At 41.8% G+C, this 20,065-nt stretch overlaps 1 protein-coding gene across 3 annotated transcripts in view; it reads left to right on the forward strand.

The window, feature by feature from the left end:
* Positions 1-20,065, forward strand: part of ARFGEF3 (ARFGEF family member 3) — a 188,386-nt gene that overhangs the window by 91,761 nt on the left and 76,560 nt on the right. For all 3 annotated transcript variants that reach the window (XM_022557697.3, XM_022557705.3, XM_089922040.1), the window contains 4 exons: positions 4,669-4,773; positions 5,880-6,213; positions 16,553-16,665; positions 17,417-18,327. In XM_022557697.3, the coding sequence (XP_022413405.1) occupies positions 4,669-4,773; positions 5,880-6,213; positions 16,553-16,665; positions 17,417-18,327 (1,463 nt within the window). The remainder of the gene's footprint in view (positions 1-4,668; positions 4,774-5,879; positions 6,214-16,552; positions 16,666-17,416; positions 18,328-20,065) is intronic.

Consider the following 20,065-nt stretch of genomic DNA (forward strand, 5'->3'; position numbering starts at 1 on the left):
CATCCATGCCCGGGGTTTAGATCTCTTCCAGTGCTAACTTCTCACCACCCCTGCCCAGTTCCCGTCCGTCTTGGCAGAGCCAGCTGTTAGAGCTGGAATATGTTTCTCATTGGCTTGTTTTCTTCTGAGAGACAATCAGAGTTTAATTACTATTGGCTCAACTGCAATATCTTTGTTGGATTACCTGGGATAAAACCCCCGTTAGGCCCCTTACTAGCTCTTGACTTTGGGCAAAGAGCTCAACCACCCTAAGCTTATTGATCCTATAATTAATTATTATTAGCACGTTATAATTTTATTATGTTATAATATTTATAATAAAATAACATAATGTTAATTATATTTGTAATATAATTTTAATATTGATATGCTTAATGATTATTCAAAATATTTTTAATTTGCATTATAATCATTATAATCTAGTAATATCTATAATATTAGTAATATAAAATATGTTAGGGTTTTTGTAAGGATTGAATGAGAAAATTAACCTAAAAGACTGTCAGTGCCCACCAACCCAAGATCACCAGGAACATCTGAGGTTAACAGAATTAGGGTTATTAACTTGCTGCAGTAGGGGAGCCTGTACACTATGCGAGCGATAGGACATCCAGTAAAAGGGTGGGTGTTAGGAATTGTTATAGGATTTGAACCTGAGTTAGGTAATTTGGTGCGGATTAAAGGAATTGGGGGTTCTGTTCAAGGACTGGCTACTGTCAGAAAGCAAGGGGCAATTCTAGCATTGAGCATCCTAGTTTTCATCTAGCTGACAAGAGGGCCAGATGGGAGCCAGAGTTGTCACTGGAGAAGCAGCAGGAGTCACTTACAGGGGAGGATAATATTTGGTCATTTTTATAATTGTACAGATTTTTAAAAAAATTTCTGTTCAGATGTGATTGCCAATTTGCTTGCATCTTGTTACATCATCATTGTGGAGAGTCCTCATCTGATGTTAACATTCTGTGCAGTTGTTTCTGTTCCCCAGGGGAACACACAGCTGGCTGGTAGCAACTAGTAAGATGGCTGTGCCAGCTGTCAAGGATTCTTCTTCTTGGCCCACCCCTTCAGGTCTTAGCCTTGTCGGGGAATAAAACAAAGACCACCGAAATTTTGAAAAACTTAAAGGCTATGTTCATTACTGTGCTGACAAGGGAAAACTAATAAACTATTTTTTTCTGAGTAGTTTGCTAAGGGAAAAATCTAAAATTTTTAAGTGCTACAAAAGTGCTAATAATAGTTCATGGTAATTATGCCATTAATAATTTTAAATAGCCATCAGGAGAAGTTAGAACAAGTCTGTAGGTCTATAAATGATACCATTGTTCATTGGTCCAGAAAGAGCCTTTAGCAAAGTCTAGTAAGGACCTGCCTGGCATCTGGGGTTCATTCAGTTCATGGTTCTTTAAAACCTGGATGGCTCTAATGTCACCTACAGGGACCCCTACCTGTAGGGCAACCATATAACTTGGCTTACCTTAAACAGTCCAAAGTTATGCTTATTGTATAATTATTATTAAAGACACTCATATCAATATCTTCTAGGAAGTACTGGTATAAGTGGAATTTTTTTTTTTTTTTACTGCACAGCACATAATAAATATTTGATAAATATTAGCTCTAAAATAGCTTGTTTGCTTTCAGAATTATCAGTGCTAATTCTAGTTGGTGATGCGTTTAGGAACACTGAGTTTCTTACATTAGAAATTTGAAGGTTGTTGGGAAAATACAATGCACAAACGTACATTACAAATGCTCACATATGTGTATTAGAAACTAAAGGTCATACATTTCTATCAGTCACTGAAAAAATGAAAACGTTTCTAAACCATATAATTCAGGGATAGGCTTTAAATGGAAAAAAAAAAAACTCACGTGACATGCATATGGTTTTCTAGGATTTCTCATTGGACATTGGATCAAAGATGGCTTTAGGCATATTGTTATAGAGCTTAATGATTTTTATAGGATTCTCATAGTCTTGCTTGTTTTTTCAAAGCAATTTCCTTATCATAATTCTGCCTCTGGAGACTCCTCTCCTTGTTTGGTTATGGCCTTTCCCATCATGGTTCCATTGTCCTAAGATGGGGGTTCTATTACTGCAGAAGCTGGGGTGCAGCAGACTTAGTGCAGCTTCACTGGGAGACGTTTAACACCCCCTAGTCAGATAATACCATGCCCTTGGTTGCTCTCACTCTGGTGGTTCTATTAATTCTCCTTAAATTTTCACATCTATATAGTTTCTTCTGATTTTACTACTTTAACTCCTTTTATTTCCATTGGCTAAACTTGACACCTCTCCTACCTTCTAAGTAGGTTCTCTTCCTCTGAAATCACACCACGGTCATTACTTCCCACCCAATATCCATTCCCAAAATCAATGCCGATATACCTCACAGGTCTTTAGCTCTGTAGGGGTATGTACTCATGATATGTTCAGTGTCTCAGGAGAAATCAGAAAATGCATTCAGGCACACAGGTTAACTCACATGCCTCGGAGATGCGGTATTAATAGAGCTCTATATTAGGCAAGTTGAGTTACGTGATGCTGTTTAAATCCAAGAATTTTTGGAAGGATACTTGGGATTAGAAAGATATTTTTTCATTCTCTGCCCGTTGGTTTCCCACCCCCCTCTCCCCACTTTCCTCTCTTCTCAGTACCGGATGTCGGAGAGGAATCTATACTGAGGCGTCTTGGAATCAATGAGGCGAGGCTGAGCCTTCATACTGTGTATTCTAATTCCATTCCACTCCTTATGCAACTCTCTCTCTCCTTTTTCTAACTAAATTTGAATCTGTTTCTAAGGGAGGCAAAATCAAAATAGTTCAAAGCGAAACAAAATTTTAAGAACTCCAGAAATCGAGGATGTGCCGCCAGGTTGCTGTCACAGCAACCCTGCCGGGGCTGCACTGCCCCTCCTTCGTGGACCACTGGTCTACCCACGAGCGTTGTTCTCTGTGGATCGTGGGCCTGGGAGGGAATCCAGAGACGGGCAGAGGGTGAGACCAGTAGGCGCTCAACCTGTTCAAACAAAGGGCCAGACAAAGTGACTCACAGCCCTCCTAAGTAGGCAGGTGTTCCCTAGTGTGTGCTGAAAGAGGTGGCTAGTTTCTAGGCTCCTTTCTGCCCTGTGCATCTCACAGATTCGTCTGTCTATAGTCAGACAAATATGAAACGTACACACTGTGCACACACATGTGTGTATTAGTGAGGGGCACGCATGGAAGGTGCTCCTCTAATGACATGACGCGTGCCAGGCCACGAGTACTCATTTGTCCGGACTGCAGCAGCCCACAGAAAAGCTGCCGCATTCAGTCTCCAAGGAGACTCCCAGGCCAGTTTCCTTGGCAATGAGCTCTCTCTGTCACCAAGTCTGATGCCTTGGGGTTGCCATATTGCTGCAGCACGCTTTGCTGATATGTACTCATAGGGAACTTGACTGCTTGTAGCTTTTCTCTGGGTTTATTTCCAGTGATTTCAGAAGCTGAGACTCTTTATTGTTTATAGTTATTTTAGTTTTGTGATATTCGACTGACAGTTTGAAAGATAGACATTTTTCAGTAAGGGCATTTAATAATTATTTTTCTTAATTATGAGTCAAGTGATTGGTCAGAAAGACCACCCACCTGGATTTTAATACTTTCTGGTGGGTTAGGCAGAAAACTTAATCCAGGTATAAAAATGTGCATCCCATAAACTTACCTGTTTTTTTTTAATCTGGTTCTATTGAGGAACCCCATAGTAATAATCATGAGAAAAATAATTCGTCTGTTGAAAAACCATGCTGCTTTCAAAATAAAGAAGAAAAGCCAAATGCAAGTTAGTAAAGCATTAATCATCTAGAAGATATCATGGTACAATAAAACATCTGAGACATATTTAGACAATTAAACATATTAAAAATTAATATTTCTGGAATAAACTGTGGACTTTAGGCAATATATCAATATTTATTCATTAACGGTAGCTGTTAATTTGTTCATTAATGGTAAGATGTTAATAACATCTTTACCAGGATAAACCACGTGCAGGGGTGGGTAAAATATGGTCACTTTCCATACCATATTCAGTTTTTCTGTAAATCTAAAACTGTTCTAAAAAGTAAGGTTTATTACAGAAAAATCATCCTAACTGTATTAGTTTGTTGGGGCCCCCATAACAAAGTACCACAAACCAAGTGGCTTTAACAACAGAAGTGTATTGTCTCATGCTTCTGGAGGCTGGAGATTGGAGATCATGATGTCAGCAGAGTTGGTTCCTTCTCAGGGCTGGGAGGCCTCGCTCTTTGGCTTGTAGACGACCGTCTTCTCCGCATGTCTCTTCACATTGTCTTCCTTCCATATGTATGTCTGTGTCCTAATTTCCCTGTTGTATAAGGACACCAGTCGTATTGGATTAGGATCTACCCTAATAACTTCACTTTAACTTGGTTACCTGTGTAAGGTCCCAACTCCAAATAAGACCATTTCTGAGGTGCCAGGCGTTAGGACCTCAGCATATGAAAGGCGGGGGCGGGGGGCACAAGTCAACCCATAACACTACCAATGCCCCCTACCCCAAAATTAACACCCTGTGATACCTAACATTTTCCCAAGTGTTTTCCACGCGTCACCTCTTTAGTTTCGCCTTTACCTTGTGTGCGTTTGTGCGTTGGTTCTGTCCCTCTGCAGTGACAGCCAGCAGCTGCAGCTTCTGTACCTGGAGTGCGTGCTGTCCGTGCTCAGCAGTTCCTCCTCCTCCGTGCGGCTGCACAGGGGCTTCACGGACCTCATCTGGTGAGTGCTCATCCTGACGCCAACCCCTGCTCCACCCCAACCTGGGAGGCTCGCTCGCTCTAGCTGGGTCTGCGGGTCCCTTCCCAGGGCATCCATGCCTCACTGGCCATTTCATCTCTGTGTAAATATATTAGAGGGAAAGTAAGGAGACAGCTTTGCCTATATGCACCAGACGAAGCTACAGAGAGAAAGGAGAGAGAAAGCGATAATTATTGTAACAAACTATGCCTCCCAAGGCCCTTTTGCATTTTGTTTCCATCATAGGATCATGAGAGCCTACGTTCTAAGTCATATAAAGGCACCAGAGGGTTGCACAGGCGAGGCGATTCACCTTCGCCAAAACTGGACCTTCTTCTCAGCCTCACCCTTGTACTTTCTCCATCTCAACCTGAATACTAGTCTCTTAATCACAGTCAGAGATTCACACAAGTGACAGGACCCTCAGGCAGCCAGCTAGCTGCTCTGGGTTCCTGCGCTTATTGACAGGGAGAAAGTCGAATGCTATGTATATGATATGTGTCAGAATTTTAAACTGACTTCTCAAAAGAGGAGTATAAATAACTTTGTTATTTATAGTAAAATGACACTTCATAACTAAGTTAGCATTTTGAGTCCATTTTCCTCACATAAGATGATTTCTAATGCTTCTCTTGATATTTTATGTAGTTAACCCCAGCTTGAATTATGGGGCAAAGTATTCTGTTGGTATTCCCAGGAGTGATGAGGAGTCAGGGAACGCTGGGGCAGAAGGTAGCCAGAAGAAGGAGCAGTAAAGAGCCCAACTCTTACTTGTCTTTTTTTTTTTTTTTGCGATACACGGGCCTCTTACTGTTGTGGTCTCTCCCGCTGCGGAGCACAGGCTCCGGACACGCAGGCTCAGCGGCCATGGCTCACGGGCCCAGCCGCTCGGCGGCACGTGGGATCTTCCTGGACCGGGGCACGAACCCGTGTCCCCTGCATCGGCAGGCGGACTCTCAACCACTGCGCCACCAGGGAAGCCCTTACTTGTCATTTTTAAGGCACCTGGCATTTACCCTCAGGATAGTATTCGTATTTTGTCATTCGGCTTGTAGGGAAACTTTCCTTTCTTCTCGTTCTCTTCTCAGGAAAAACCTTTGCCCTGCCCTCATCGTGATCCTGGGCAATCCAATTCATGACAAAACTATCACCTCTGCTCATAGCAGCAACACGAGTACCAGCATCGAATCGGACTCTGCGTCTCCAGGGGTTTCTGACCACGGCCGGGGGTCAGGCTGCTCCTCCACCGCACCAGCCCTCAGTGGGCCCGTGGCTCGGACCATCTATTACATCGCAGCTGAGCTGGTCCGGCTGGTGGGGTCAGTGGACTCCATGAAGCCCGTGCTGCAGTCGCTCTATCACCGCGTGCTGCTTTATCCCCCACCCCAGCACCGGGTGGAAGCCATCAAAATAATGAAAGAGGTAGGGAGGCAGTGAAGGATGCCACGTGTCTTGCACAAAGGAAGTACTTAGAAAATGTTTGTCAGTCACCTGCTGGAACTTAATTGCTTCTGTACAGTATCCAGTAACAAATAGTATCTTTAGCACTGGGGGCTGTGTGTGCATGTGTTGGGCTAAGGGGGTGTTGATAAGTGCTCACTGAAGCAAAGCCGTTTGATAATTTTAACTACATGCATCTGACTGGACCCCAGACTGAGCTTTCATTTTGCTCCCTCAGGTACTGTCTGTGCAGATGTATATGTGTTTTGGTTTTTGGGTTTTTTGAATTTTATTTATTTTTTTATACAGCAGGTACTTATTAGTTATCCATTTTGTACACATCAGTGTATACATGCCAATCGCAATCGCCCAATTCATCCCACCACCACCCGCACCCCCTGCCGCTTTCCCCCCTTGGTGTCCATACGTTTGTTCTCTACATCCGTGTCTCAGTCTCTGCCCTGCAAACGGGTTCACCTGTACCATTTTTCTAGGTTCCACATATATGCGTTAATGTACAATATTTGTTTTTCTCTTTCTGACTTACTTCACTCTGTATGACAGTCGCTAGCTCCATCCACGTCTCTACAAATGACCCAATTTCGTTCCTTTTTATGGCTGAGCAATATTCCATTGTATCTGTGGACCACATCTTCTTTATCCATTCGTTTGTTGATGGGCATTGAGATTGCTTCCATGACCTGGCTATTGTAAATAGTGCTGCATGAACATTGGGGTGCATGTGTGTTTTTGAATTACAGTTTTCTCTGGGTATATGCCCAGTAGTGGGATTGCAGGGACATACGGTAACTCTATTTTTAGTTTTTTAAGGACCCTCCTTACTGTTCTCCATAGTGGTTGTATCAATTTACATTCCCACCAACAGTGCAAGAGGGTTCCCTTTTCTCTACACCCTCTCCAGCATTTGTTGTTTGTAGATTTTCTGATGATGCCCATTCTGACTGGTGTGAAGTAATACCTCATTGTAGTTTTGATTTGCATTTCTCTAATAATTAGTGATGTTGAGCAGTTTTTCATGTGCTTCTTGGCCATCTGTGTGTCTTCTTTGGAGAAATGTCTATTTAGGTCTTCTGCCCATTTTTGGATTGGACTGTATGTTTTTTTAATATTGAGCTGCATGAGCTGTTTATATATTTTGGAGATTAATCCTTTGTCCGTTGATTCGTTTGCAAATATTTTCTCCCATTCTGAGGGTTGTTTTTTCATCTTGTTTATGGTTTCCTTTGCTGTGCAAAAGCTTTTAAGTTTCATTAGGTCCCATTTGTTTATTTTTCTTTTATTTCCATTACTCTAGGAGGTGGCTCAAAAAAGATCTTGCTGTGATTTATGTCAAAGAGTGTCCTTCCTATGTTTTCCTCTAGGAGTTTTATAGTGTCTGCTCTTACATTTAGTTCTCTAATCCATTTTGAGTTTATTTTTGTGTATGGTGTAAGGGACTGTTCTAATTTCAGTCTTTTACATGTAGCTGTCCAGTTTTCCCAGCACCACTTATTGAAGAGACTGTCTTTTCTCCATTGTATATCCTTGCCTCCTTTGTCATAGATTAGTTGACCGTAGGTGTGTGGGTTTATCTCTGGGCTTTCTATCCTGTTCCATTCATCTATATTTCTATTGTTGTGCCAGTACCATATTGCCTTGATTACTGTAGCTTTGTAGTATAGTCTGTAGTCAGGGAGGCTTTTTTCCCCGCAAGACTGCTTTGGCTATTTTGGGTCTTTTGTGTCTCCATACAAATTTTAAGATTTTTTTGTTCTGGTTCTGTAAAAAAAATGCCATTGGTAATTTGATAGGGATTGCACTGAATCTGTAGATTGCTTTGGGTAGTATAGTCATTTTCACAATATTCATTCTTCCAATCCAAGAATATGGTATATCTCTCCATCTGTTTGTATCATCTTTAATTTCTTCCATTAGTGTCTTAGTTTTCTGCATATAGGTCTTTTGTCTCCCTAGGTAGGTTTATTCCTAGGTATTTTATTCTTTTTGTTGCAATGGTAAATGGGAGTGTTTCCTTAATTTCTCTTTCAGATTTTGCATCATTACTGTATAGGAATGCAAGAGATTTCTGTGCATTAATTTTGTATCCTACAACTTTACCAAATTCATTGATTAGCTCTAGTAGTTTTCTAGTGGCATCTTAGGATTCTCTATGTATACTATCATGTCATCTGCAAACAGTGACAGTTTTACTTCTGCTTTTCCAATTTGTGTTCCTTTTATTTCTTTTTCTTCTCTGATTGCTATGGCTAGGACTTCCAAAACTATGTTGAATAATAGTGGTGAGGGTGGACATCCTTGTCTTGTTCCTGATCTTAGAGGAAATGCTTTCAGTTTTTTACCATTGAGAATGATGTTTGCTGTGCGTTTCTCTTATATGGCCTTTATTATGTTGAGGTAGGTTCCCTCTGTGCCTACTTTCTGGAGAGTTTTTATCATAAAGGGTGTTGAATTTTGTCAGAAGCTTTTTCTGCATCTATTGAGATGATCATATAGTTTTTCTTCTTCAGTTTGTTAATATGGTGTATCACATTGATTGATTTGCGTATATTGAAGAATCCTTGCATCCCTGGGATAAATCCCACTGATCATGGTGTATGATCCTTTTAATGTGTTGTTGGATTCTGTTTGCTAGTATTATGTTGAGGATTTTTGCCTCTGTATTCATCGGTGATATTTGTCTGTAATTTTCTTTTTTTGTAGTATCTTTGTCTGGTTTTAGGATCAGGGTGATGGTGGCCTCATAGAATGAGTTTGGGGTGTTCCTTCCTCCGAAATTTTTTGGAAGAGTTTGAGAAGGATGGGTGTTAGCTGTTCTCTAAATGTTTGACAGAATTCACCTGTGAAGCCATCTGGTCCTGGACTTTTGTTTGTTGAAAGATTCTTAATCACAGTTTCAATTTCATACTTGTGATTGGTCTGTTCATATTTTCTATTTCTTCCTGGTTCAGTCTTGGAAGGTTATACCTTTCTAAGAATTTGTCAGTTACTTCCAGGTTTTCCATTTTATTGGCATAGAGTTGCTTGTAGTAGTCTCTTAGGATGCTTTGTATTTCTGCGGTGTCTGTTGTAACTTCTCCTTTTTCATTTCTCATTTTATTGATTTGAGTCCTCTCCCTCTTTTTCTTGATAAGTCTGGCTAATGGTTTATCAATTTTGTTTATCTTCTCAAAGAACCAGCTTTTAGTTTTATTGATCTTTGCAATTGTTTTCTTTGTTTCTATTTCATTTATTTCTGCTCTGATCTTTATGATTTCTTTGATTCTCCTAACTTTGGGTTTGTTAGTTGTTCTTTCTCTATTTCCTTTAGGTGTATATTAGATTGTTTATTTGAGATTTTTCTTTTTTCCTGAGGTAGGCTTATATAGCTATAAACTTCCCTCTTAGAACTGCTTTATGCCGCATCCCATAGGTTTTGGATCATCGTGTTTTCATTATCAATTGTCTCTAGATATTTTTTGATTTCCTCTTTGATTTCTTCAGTGATCTCTTGGTTATTTAGTAATGTATTGTTTAGCCTCCATGTGTTTGTGTTTTTTACGTTTTTTTCCCTGTGGAAAAAAGCATAGTGTTGTGGTCAGAAAAGATGCCTGATATGATTTTAATTTTCTTAAATTTACTGAGGCTTGATTTTTGACCCAAGATGTGATCCATCCTGGAGAATGTTCCGTGCACACTTGAGAAGAAAGTTTAATCTGCTGTTTTTGGATGGAATGTCTTCTAAATATCAATTAGATCTATCTGGTCTGTTGTGTCATTTAAAGCTTCTGTTTCCTTATTAATTTTGTGTCTGGAAGATCTGTCCATTAGTGTAAGTGAGGTGTTAAAGTCCCCCACTATTATTGTGTTACTGTTGATTTCCTCTTTTATAGCTGTTAGCAGTTGCCTTATGTATTGAGGTGTTCCTATGTTGGGTGCATATGTATTTATAATTGTTATATCTTCTTCTTGGATTGATACCTTGATCATTATGTAGTGTCTTTCCTTGTCTCTTGTAACATTCTTTATTTTTTTTTGTTTTTGTTTCTTGCGGTACACGGGCCTCTCACTGCTGTGGCCTCTCTGTTGCAGAGCACGGGCTCCGGACGTGCAGGCTCAGCGGCCATGGCTCATGGGCCCAGCCGCTCCGCGGCATGTGGGATCCTCCCAGACCGGGGCACAAACCCGCGTCCCCTGCATTGGCAGGTGGACTTTCAACCACTGCGCCACCAGGAAAGCCCTAACATTCTTTATTTTAAAGTCTCTTTTATCTGATATGAGTATTGCTACTCAAGCTTTCTTTTGATTTCCATTTGCATGGAATCTCTTTTTCCATCCCCTCACTTTCAGTCTGTATGTGTCCCTAGGTCTGAAGTGGGTCTCCTGTAGACAGCATATATATGGGTTTTGTTTTTGTATACATTCAGCAAGCCTGAGTCCTTTGGTTGGAGCATTTAATCCATTCATGTTTACAGTAATTATCCATATGTATGTTCCTATTACCATTTTCTTAATTGTTTTGGGTTTGTTTTTGTAGATCCTTTTCTTCTCTTGTGTTTCCCACTTAGAGAAGTTCCTTTAGCAGTTGTTGTACAGCTGGTTTGGTGGTGCTGAATTCTCTTAGGTTTTGCTTTTCTGTAAAGCTTTGGATTTCTCCATTGAATCTGAATGAGATCCTTGCCGGGTAGAGTAATCTTGGTTGTAGGTTCTTCCCGTTCATCACTTTAAGTATATCATGCCACTCCCTTCTGGCTTGCAGAGTTTCTGCTGAGAAATCACCTGTTAACCTTATGGGAATTCTCTTGTATGTTATTTGTTGTTTTTCCCTTGCTGCTTTGAATAATTTTTCTTTGTCTTTAATTTTTGCCAATTTGATTACTATGTGTCTCGGCGTGTTTCTCCTTGGGTTTATCCTGTATGGGACTCTGCGCTCCTGGACCTGGGTGGCTATTTCCTTTCCCATGTTAGGGAAGTTTTTGACTATAATCTCTTCAAATATTTTCTCTGGTCCTTTCTCTCTCTTTTCTCCTTCTGGAACCCCTGTAATGGGAATTTTGTTGCATTTAATGTTGTCCCAGAGGTCTCTTAGGCTGTCTTCATTTCTTTTCATTCTCTTCTCTTTAATGTGTTCCACAGCAGTGAATTCCACCATTCTGTCTTCCAGGTCACTTATCCGTTCTTCTGCCTCAGTTATTCTGCTATTGATTCCTTCTAGTGTATTTTTCATTTCAGTTATTTTATTGTTCATCTCTGTTTGTTTGTTCTTTAATTCTTTTAGGTCTTTGTTAAGCATGTTTACATCTTCTCGATATTTGCCTCTATTCTTTTTCCAAGGTCCTGGATCATCCTCACTATCATTATTCTGAATTCTTTTTCTGGAAGGTTGCCTATCTCCACTTCATTTAGTTGTTTTTCTGGGGTTTTATCTTTTTCCTTCATCTGGTACATAGCCCTGTGCCTTTTCATTTTGTCTATCTTTCTGTGAATGTGGTTTTTGTTCCACAGGCTGCAGGATTGTAGTTCTTCTTGCTTCTGCTGTCTGCCCTCTGGTGGATGAGGCTATCTAAGAGGCTTGTGCAAGTTTCCTGATGGGAGGGACTGGTGGTGGGTAGAGCTGACTGTTGCTCTGGTGGGCAGAACTCAGTAAAACTTTAATCCGATTGACTGCTGATGGGTGGGGCTGGGTTCCGTCCCTGTTGGTTGTTTGGCCTGAGGCGACCCAGCACTGGAGCCTACCCAGGCTCTTTGGTGGGGCTAATGGCGGACTCTGGGAGGGCTCACGCCAAGGAGTACTTCCCAGAACTTCTCCTGCCAGTGTCCTTGTCCTCACGGTGGGACAGAACCACCCCCCGCCTCTGCAGGAGACCCTCCAACACTTGCAGGTAGGTCTGGTTCAGTCTCCTGTGGGGTCACTGCTCCTTCCCCTGGGTCCTGATGCGCACACTACTTTGTGTGTGCCCTCCAAGAGTGGAGTCTCTGTTTCCCCCAGTCCTGTCGAAGTCCTGCAGTCAAATCCTACTAGCCTCCAAAGTCTGATTCTCTAGGAATTCCTCCTCCCATTGCCAGAGCCCCAGCCTTCGGTAGCCTTACGTGGGGCTCAGAAACTTCACTACAGTGGGTGGAGTTCTGTGGTATAATTGTTCTCCAGTTTGTGAGTCACTCACCGGGCAGTTAATGGGATTTGATTTTATTGTGATTGCTTGTGTGCCTCCTATTGTCTCACTGTGGCTTCTCCTTTGTCTTTGGATGTGGGGTATCATTTTTGGTGTGTTCCAGTGTCTTCCTGTCGATGATTGTTCACCAGTTAGTTGTGATTCCAGTGTTGTCACAAGAGGGAGTGAGAGCGTGTCCTTCTGCTCTGCCATCTTACTAATCAGTGTATAGATTCTTATAAATTTTTTAAGTGCTGACAAAAATGTAGACTTTGATTATAGGGCATCAGTATACCATTGCTGGTGTACTTTATCTTTGTAGCTTTTTCTTCAAACTCCAGAGGCCCCCACAGATGTATATGTTTATTCACTTTTGCCAGAATTGGATTTCAAAATGATTTCATACTCAGCTTGTACATTACCCCAAAAAGAAAGTTTTCCCTTCCACAAAGAAACTAAGACTTCAAGGGGTCAAATGATTTGCCCAGGGTCAAAAGAAAGAGAAAGAGTGCAGATCTCCATCTGACCCTAAGCCTGTGGTCTTCCCTACACACATTTCTCACTGGACTTGATTTTCGTATTACAATGTAGATGATTCTAGCGACTCCTTTCCTAGCACTGGTTCAGCTACCCCTTTAATGAACCTGGGTCTGAGTCAAGGTATGAATCCTCTCTCTGCCACTTATCAGCTAGGTTATACTAGCTAAATCATTTAACTCTGAACTTAACCATTTTATTATCTGTACATAGTGGCAGTATTCCAAAGATTGCCAGTTCAAAATGCAGTAAAGTTTGTATAAGTACTTTGTGAGTCTTTAAAGTGATAAACATCTGGTAAACTTATTGCTACCCTGAGGAAGAGAAAAACATACAGAGGCTGAAAACAGCTGGTTCTCATCACCTCCTGCCTGAAGCAGTGTACCCTTCGACCTGGTTTCCTTGACTCCTGCCTGTCTTTTTTTCTTCCTTTTATTTTCCTGGACTTCATGTTTGTAAATCGCCACTGTTAATTTTCCACTCTTTAATGGTGCCTATTGCCTCTCCCATCAAGCTTGAAATACTCTGCCCAGTTTCCAGATCTGGCATCATTCTCACGTCCCGTCATTTCCCAGGATGGACCCTCATTCCATCTAATTGACCCTGCTTTGTTCAATTTCTACTTTCCTGCTTCTGTTCTAGCTCCCCCTGTTCTGTGCCCATTGGCCACACTTCCACTTCACCCAGTTAAATGGTTGATCACAATAAGCTAGGCAGACACTGCTGGCACTTTATATTAGCTTATTTACAAACTCCTTTAGGGATATAATATTATGCCCATTTTCCAGATGGGGAAACTGAGGCTACATGAGGAGAGGTTTACTTGCCCAGAGTCCTTGTGAGCAGTATGACTAAAACATAAACCCAGATGTTCTAATTACAGCTGCCTCTCTGTTAAAATCCTCTTTCTTTATGGCTCTGCTTCCTCAGGCCATTGATTTCGCTCTTCTGTAAATCCCATCCCACCATTTAGCAATTGATTATATGTCTCATCACACTGACTGCTTCACAGTACAATGTGGAACACGCTTCTTGTCTCCCTAAATATAGTTTTGTATACATTGTTTTTGTGTGTTCCCCTGGTACCTAACACTACAGTGCTTGAATGAGGATAAGTGTACATTTTAACTGAATGACGGAGAAACCCGAAGACAGAATATCTGCCAACAGGGTGTTTTGAAGCAGCAGCATCCCTTCTTTCCCCCTCAGAGTTGACAGGCACTGGAGAGATTATTGCCCACGGTAGAGCCACTAGATAGCTGAATGCTAAGTAAATACTTTGCCTACAAGGTGTGTAGTTCTCAGTGTACTTTCAATAACAACTTCTTTAGTACTGCAAAGGAAATTAGTTGTGGTTTTCCCTTTTCATAGATTTGCTAGCTTCCCAAGGTCAGTTTGCAGGGCGAGGCTGGAACTGACACCAGGGGATCACATCCAGGCCGTGCTGCCCCGCGGAGCGTGGCAGACTCACGTGGGCCAGGTTGTTCTCAGAAGCATTGCCTCCACTTACTGTGGCAATACCAATAGCTTGGGAAGGTTGGTAACCTAGAAACCAAAATGTGCAGGGCTTATGCACACAGAGAAAACCACTGGGCGCCCAGGATGTTTGTTTACCCTCTTGGAGTTTGAACGCCCGTGTATTATTTCCCTGTTCTCTCTAATTCGTCACTCCACCACGTGTGCTCTGTGCCTATTAATCAAAGGCATACAGGACATTTTGCTTTTCAAAGTACATTTTCTTTTTTGCTTCTACTTTCCCCCACAAAACATTCCATCATCAAAAAGAACACCTTGCTTCCTTTTCTCTCTCTCCCACGTTTCGGCTTTAGAAGGAAGCCCTAGTCTTTATCAGACCGGTGACACCCTAGCCCCTGACACCACGTTCCTCATTTCCACCGGAAGAAGATGAGGTTAAACATGTCTTGCTTTTCTTTAAGTATTTATTGAGAGTCCTCCAGAAGCCTAACCACTCAGTCTCCTTTCGCTCCAGGTTCTGAAGCACCTGAAAAATAAACACAAGATCAATGTGAGAATTAAAATATGTCATCTAATTTATTACTGGTAAAGTTGGATTAGGGAATGTAATGGGATCCCAAGAGAAAGTGAGATTTCCCACTCCTGTGGCCCTGAAATGCACTTGTCCTTCTAACAAGAGATGGGACAGCTAGAGGCCCAGAGGCGTAGCCACTTCACTTGGCTGCCAGCCTGCAGGCAGGCAGAGGGAGAGAGGGGGAGAGAAAGAGAGAGACTGCCTTGACCTCTGGCATTATCACTGCTTTTTTGATGTCAAAGGAAAAAAGTGGAAGCTTCATCTTTGTGCCTCCAAGAGAGCAGAAGTTCCCAATTTCTGGCAGAAGAAAGAAATATGGAAAGAGAAAAACATGTAACTTTTTCTACTTGATATACATTTTCTTGCAAGTATAAGTCACTTTGAAAATAATGGACATAGCAGTAGGATATCTGCTTCAATATACTTAATTAATCAATCTTTCTTAGTCTCAAATTGAAGTTTTCTGTACAGACGCCTACCATATGGAAATAAAAATTAGTGTGGACTGAAAAATTATGAAAATTCTATACATGAAGACTTGTGAGATACAGCCAAAACAGTGCATAGAAGGATATTTATAGTTTCAATGACTTACATGAAAAAACAGAAAGCCTAAAGTTAATGTTCTAATTCTCCAACTTAGGTAGTTTGGAAAAGAAGAGCAGATTAAGTTCAAAAAAGTAGAAAGGAGGAAAAGTAAGCATGAAAACAGTAAGTACTGATGTGATAAAAAGCAAATGTAATATAGTGAATTAATAAAGTGAAAAACACCAGGACTCTGAAAAGACTAAGGAAATCGAAGAACTCCTGGCAAAAGCAATTGAAAATTCTAGAATAGGTAAAAACAAATAAATAGAAATAAGAATGGGGGAAAAAAGCATATAACCATAGATATTGCAAATATTAAAGAAATTAAGGAAGATAGTAAGGCACCTTTAGGACAGTAAATTTGAAAACTTAGATATAATAGATAAATCCCTAGGAAATAACACAACCTTTAAAAAATTGGTTCAAGGAGAAATTGAGGACCTAAGTAGTCCTATCATCTTTAAAGAAATTGAGTCAGTAGTTAAAATCTTTTCCATTAAGGAAAAAAAATTAGTGGCCCCATACAGCTTTAGAAACAAGTTATACCAACATTCAAAGAATGGGTTAGTTCTAATAATACATGAACTTTTCCAGGGAATAGAAAGGGAACTGGTTTCTCAACCCAGTTTTTGAAGCTAGCCAATTTGATAGCAAAATAAGACAGGGAGAGGATCAGGAAGTTAAATTACAGGCCAGGCTTACTGAAAAGCATAGATGCAGGTGCTTTTTGGTTCTGTGCTATAAAAAATTTTGAAACAATCCCTCAGGGGATACTCTTTATCTAAGCCAGTCCTGAACTGGGGAGCCAGGAACCCAATGTGCATTCCAAGTCAAGAACACCTAGGTCAGATTTATTAAGATTTGAATTCCAAATAGTTGTGTTTCTCCTTAGACTGTATCGTGCAATAGAGAATGTACATGCTTATTTGATCTCACGGTTCTTTTGCTTTTTTATGATATTCACTTTTCTGTTATTCTTTTTTCCTTATTCTTAAAGCTACTTGGGAGCCCGCAGCGTCTCTGTGATTTGGCAGGACCCAGCTCCACTGAACCCGAATCCAAAAAAAGATCAATTTCAAAACGAAAGTCTCATCTGGATCTTCTCAAACTGTAAGATACATTCTCATTTGGGGGTCTGTATTGATTGGTGAAGACTGCTTCTCTGAATATTCTTAACGTTGTTTCCAAATCCCTGAAATTGTTTGAATCTATATTATATGAAATGGGACTAATAATGTACCTGCAGGCCATAGGAGAAGTCTTACCTCAATTTTTTATAATCGTATAACTTTCCATATTTTCATTGACTTCAAGAAAAAGTGTACCAGATGAAATGTCCAAAAATTCTTCATTGGGGTTATTTTAGGGAAATCCTTTTTGATTTACAATACTGTAGCTATATGATTCCTTTACATATAGCCCCTCTAGGAAATGGAATATTATCTGATTTGTAATAGTTGTAGTCACATGCATCTCTTCAGAAATATAGTTCTTTGATAGAGGAAGGTCCATATTATCCTATAGCCATTATAAATGTTTTCTCTTTGGAAAACTGAACATAATACAAAAGTGAGATGATTCTGTGCCTGTCCTTGTGAAGATTATAAATTCCCATCCACAATCTTTATTTGTACTCAAATAAACCAGCCAACTGAGAGTGTGATTCAAGGTGGGCCACTTTCCAGCCTGACCATGTTTGTTTCACTTACTGTTCATTTTATTTTTTTGCCCAGATTTCAAGTAAATTACAGTATCTGTTTTGAATATTAGACTGTTCACCAGTCTAACAATTCTTATTCATTTTGGAGCATTTTTCTATGTTTCGTGTATTGATGCCGTCTTCTCCTTTGAACGCTTTCAGCATCATGGATGGCGTGACTGAGGCGTGCATCAAGGGTGGCATCGAAGCCTGCTATGCTGCCGTGTCCTGTGTCTGCACCTTGCTTGGGGCCTTAGAAGAGCTCAGCCAGGGCAAGGGCTTGAGCGAAAGTCAGGTCCAGCTGCTGCTTCTGCGCCTGGAGGAGCTGAAGGACGGGGCCGAGTCGAGCCGAGACTCCATGGAGATCAATGAGGCTGACTTCCGCTGGCAGCGGCGAGTCCTGTCCTCGGAACACACGCCCTGGGAGCCGGGGAACGAGCGGAGCCCTGACATCAGCATCAGCGTTACCACGGACACGGGTCAAACCACTTTGGAGGGAGAGTTGGGTCAGACCACACCCGAGGACCACTCCGAAAACCACAAGAATGGCCTCAAGTCGCCAGCCGTCCAGGAGGGCAAGGAGACTCTGAGTAAAGTGTCAGAACCAGAAGCCGTGGACCAGCCAGATGTGGTTCAAAGGAGCCACATGGTTGCCTACCCCGATATAACTAACTTCCTGTCCGTTGACTGCAGGATGAGGTCCTACGGATCCAGATACAGTGAGAGCAATTTCAGCATAGATGACCAAGACCTCTCTAGGACGGAATTTGATTCCTGTGATCAGTACTCGATGGCAGCAGAAAAGGACTCGGGGAGGTCTGACGTGTCGGACATCGGGTCCGACAACTGTTCTCTAGTTGATGGGGAGCAGACCCCTCGGGACTGCCTGGGCCACAGGTCCCTGCGGACTGCGGCTCTGTCTCTCAAACTACTGAAGAACCAGGAAGCCGATCAACACAGCGCCCGGCTGTTCGTGCAGTCCCTGGAGAGCCTCCTGCCGCGCCTCCTGGCCCTGCCCAGCGTGGAAGAGGTGGACTCGGCCCTCCAGAACTTTGCCTCTACCTTCTGCTCAGGTTTGTGAATCATTTTTTGCTACATAGTCAACAAGACTATTCAGAACATTTTGCTTAAGGGGCAGTTACCAGCATGCGTGAAGTTTGAAGTGCTCAGAGCATCTTAATGAATCTTTGGGTTTCTTATATTTAGAGAGAGCAAAGGAATGTTAACTTACCGTTGGTGGTTTGTTTGAAGTGCACAGCCGTCGATGGCTGGAATACACTGTGAGGTTGATAAATTTGTATGGTGCGGAGTGAAGGGTAAGAGGTAACTGCATTCTAGAAAGCTGCTACTGACTGAAACAAAATGACAATCTGTCACTCTCAAAACACTGAATTCTTCTTATGCTTCTACGCCTTGATGTCTAAGAATCATAGAGCACTGCACACTTGGTTTATTGACGTGTAAATTATTTCAAATGAGGTCTTGGAGCAGATGCAGGCTGTCCTCCCAATATATTCTGAATTCCCCTGAACGTCAAACGGTGTGTGTGTGTGATACTCCAGTATACTATGGCAACATCACATTCTCCAATCTCAGATCCTTCCTGTCTGTCAAATGTCAACATTGTGACCCAGACTGTAATTTAAACAGGAGTGCCGTTGGCATCTTGGCCAAAGTATACCAGAGAGTTATACTAGTTTTATTGAAGGGTAGAAGATCGTCACCTAGGATTTTGGTGGAGGAAGGAGATAAAGAATACAGGGTAGCAGCATTTCACACGGAATAATTAATTTAAAGATTGTTTTCTTGAAAGGTACTCATAAAGGGAGAACCCAGCTTTTTCCTTTCTATGTAGGGAAAACCCCAGTTCTTTCCTATTGTGTTTCTTCCTTCTTTTATGGGTCACACAGAACACTGTACTTCTGATGCTTCTGGTCATCAAAGGTGTGGAAGTTTTCCCCCAAAACAACAAGCAAGCCTCTGACACCAGCTGGGTGTCCTACAGTTTAACTCAGTTCTGACGCTACCTACCTGCTACCCCCGCTACAGACACCAGCTGCAAGCCCAGGTAACACAAGTTACCTGTGCTTCTGATGGACTGGCTGTAAACCGGAGGTTCCCATGACCCCCTCCTTAGGCTTGCTTAATTTGCTAGAATAGCTCACAGAACTCAGGGAAACACTCACTTTTGTTTACCAGTTTACAGAAGGATATGATAAAGGATACAGATGAACGGCCAGATGAAGATCTACGTAGGGTGAGGTCTGGGAGGGCACTGAGCATAGGAGCTTCTGTCCCCGTGGAGTTGGGGTGTGTCACCCTCCCGGAGTGGATGTGTCCAGCAACCTGGAATCTTCCCAAACCCCCTACTATTGGGATTTTATGGAGGCTTCCTCATGCAGGCATGATCAATTATTAGCTCCATTTTCAGCCCCTCTCCCCTTTCTTGACGATGGGGTGATGGGGGTGGAACCCAAAATTCTTTACTCCCATTGAGGAGTCATCCAGGAGCCCACCCAGAGTCGCCTCATTAAAGCAAAAGATGCTCTTCGTGTTCTTTATTGCTTAGGAATTTACAAGAGTTTTAGGAGCCCTGGGTCACGGATGAGATCGAAGACACATATGAGGACGAGGGATGCTCCCAGTGTTCTTATCACTTAGGAAACCACAAGGGTCTTAGGAGCTCTGTGCCAGGAACTGGGGGCGGAGACCAATGTATATATTTTCTGTTATCTCACAGTGCTACAGAAAGAAAGCAATTAATGGGTGCAAAAAATTTATGGCAGGAATAATTGATTGCCTGACCCCAGG

The sequence above is a fragment of the Delphinapterus leucas genome, chromosome 12 (assembly GCF_059928025.1).
Source record: "Delphinapterus leucas isolate spDelLeu-1000000601 "Yukka" chromosome 12, BTC_Dleu_Yukka2, whole genome shotgun sequence".
Taxonomy (NCBI): Eukaryota; Metazoa; Chordata; class Mammalia; order Artiodactyla; family Monodontidae; genus Delphinapterus; species Delphinapterus leucas.